General features: G+C 39.6%; 1 protein-coding gene across 1 annotated transcript in view; it reads right to left on the bottom strand.

Moving 5' to 3' along the window:
* LOC102292034 overlaps positions 1 to 2385 on the bottom strand; it is a gene marked incomplete in the record, with an annotated part of 19239 nt that overhangs the window by 3747 nt on the left and 13107 nt on the right. The window contains 3 exon segments of the mRNA XM_042213885.1: positions 1 to 202; positions 394 to 660; positions 1161 to 1542. Of these exon segments, the coding sequence (XP_042069819.1) occupies positions 1 to 202; positions 394 to 660; positions 1161 to 1542 (851 nt within the window).

The following is a 2385-nucleotide window of genomic DNA, read 5'->3' as shown; positions in this document are numbered from 1 at the left end:
GCAGATATGTCCTGTAGTGTGAGGCTGCCTGACTCTGAAAGCTTCTTCACATGCTGCTTCCATTTCTCTGAGACTGTGTAGTTTGTGACAGTCCCATTCAGGATGAGCTGACTGTGGTTGAATCTCCAAATGAGATTTGAGAGTGTAATGTTTGATGGACTGCATGGGATTGTGTTCTCATACTCAAGAACATCTTGAGAAGCTGAAATATTATTACAAAAACACACAAAACTTATATTTATGAAAGCACATTATGAAACTTTCCAATCTAAAAATTATGCAGATTTACTGTACATATGAATTATCATTTTTCAATGATCTTCAACTGAAAAACTGAATCTGTTTAATAACAAATTTCCACTTAAAGCATTAGTTGCATTCATCACTGCTTACGCATTTTAAGAAAAGCTACACTCTTCCTGTTTCTGCGAGTGCTGACGGTGCAGCTGAAGTTCAGATCGTGATCACTGCCTGAAAGGATCAGAGAGCTGCTGATGTTGTAAAGCTGCTGTTCAGTCTGGTTGACTGTGGTGGTGTTTTTGAAAGTCAGACTGGATGGAGGGCTGGTGGACCAGATGAGTTCAGGCTTTGGATAGATCCCCTCTGACCTGCAGGTGATCCCGTTTTCTCCCTGGTAAACGTCGACTTTATGGACTGGAGCTTCAAGAAAGGAAAAGAAAATTGTATTCTTTTGCTAACGTTATGGAGGGATTTGGACTATAGCAGTTTAAAAGGGAGGGACAGGTATTTGTACAGAATGAAGTAATATAGTGAAATAATATAGTTAATGAACTATTGGAAGCAGAACATCTTTCCATGTTGAGACTAGTAACTGGCTACAAACTCTAATAAATATTGCGTTTCATGTTTTTTGAATAGAAATCTCTTTACTGTTCTCAGTTTGAACATTTCACATACGCACAGCTATTTAGAGTTTTTGTAGTGTGTGAATAAGGTTTACATCTCCTGGTCAGGTATGTTATCTACATATATACGACTGTTGACCACTAACCCTGAGTAAATAACTTTACACTCTTGCTTTCTAATCATAACACAAAGTTACAAATGTAAAACTTTATTCAGTGGAAAACAGAATAGACAAATAAGTATAACAACTTAAAACTGAATCACTAAATAAATGTATCTTTTTTGTCTCATACCATCTGTCTTTAGGTTGATAAATGACTCCATGTTTCCATTGATGGTGCTGGTGTAGCATCTGTATCTGGCCTCATCCTGAACCTTCACTCCTGTCAGCAGGACTGAGGCGTTTCCTCTGGAGATCTGGTCCTTGAAGGTTGATGCTCTGCCTTTGAAGCGCTGGGCCGAGTTTCCTGGCTGGTCTTGATTGTGGAAGAATGAGTGAACGGGAAGATTTCCTGCTGACACCTGATGCCAGTGAATGACTACATCAGCACCCTCATAGCTGCATGGCAATGTGCAGTTCTCCATATAAACACAGGACACTTCAGTATCTGAAACAACCAGAAGATAGACATCAAAAAAGTTCAGCTTACTAGAAGTCACTTTTTTTTTCAGCTTCTTTGATCAACCATGATGAGGTTTGTCCTGAGTGGAGTCTGTCCTGTTAAACCTCTGTACAGTCTTGGCTGCTGTGCCGCAGCTCAGTTTCAGGGTGTTGGCAACATGCTTTTAGCCTAGGCCTCTTTATGCAGAGAATCAATTCTTTTTTTCAGATCCTCAGTGAATTCTTTGCTATGATGTGTCAGGTTAAACTTCCAGTGGCCAGTCTGAGAGAGTGTGAGAGCAATTACACCAAATTCAACACACCTGTCCCCGATTTACACCTGAGACCTTGTAAACTAACGTGTCACATGACACCAGGGAGGTAAAATAGCTAAATGGGAATAATTTGGTCACTTAGGGGTGTACTCACTTTGGTTACCAGCGGTTTAAACATTAAAGGCTGTATGTTGAGTTATTTTGAGAAATTTGCACTGTTATACAAGCTGTACTCTGACTACTTTACATTGTATTAAAGTGTCATATCTTCATTATTGTCCCATGAAAAGATAGAATAAAATATTTACAAAAATGTGAGGAGGGTGTGCTCACGTTTGAGAGATAGTGTATGTTATTTTGCCCAGTCTCTTTCTTATTCTTGAATCAAAAACTCTGACATTGACTGAGATTACTGACGCCTGCTGTTCTTTAATGTTGTTCTGGGTTCTTTTGTGACCTCCTGGATCTTTGTCTAATATCAAGATTTGCTTGATGAAACATGTAAGTGTGATACGCAAAATACTAGCAAATCAGGAAGCGGGCAAACACTTTTTCACTACTGTATATGCTCTGGTAGAGGACTGAAAGGTTAAAGACCACCCACAGGGCAACTGGGGTGTTCATACGGATCAGTTGGCTGCG

Source organism: Haplochromis burtoni, unplaced genomic scaffold (genome assembly GCF_018398535.1).
Source record: "Haplochromis burtoni strain Fernald_Lab_line unplaced genomic scaffold, NCSU_Asbu1 Contig_494, whole genome shotgun sequence".
Classification (NCBI taxonomy): Eukaryota; Metazoa; Chordata; class Actinopteri; order Cichliformes; family Cichlidae; genus Haplochromis; species Haplochromis burtoni.
This window is presented reverse-complemented; position numbering and strand designations above follow the sequence as displayed.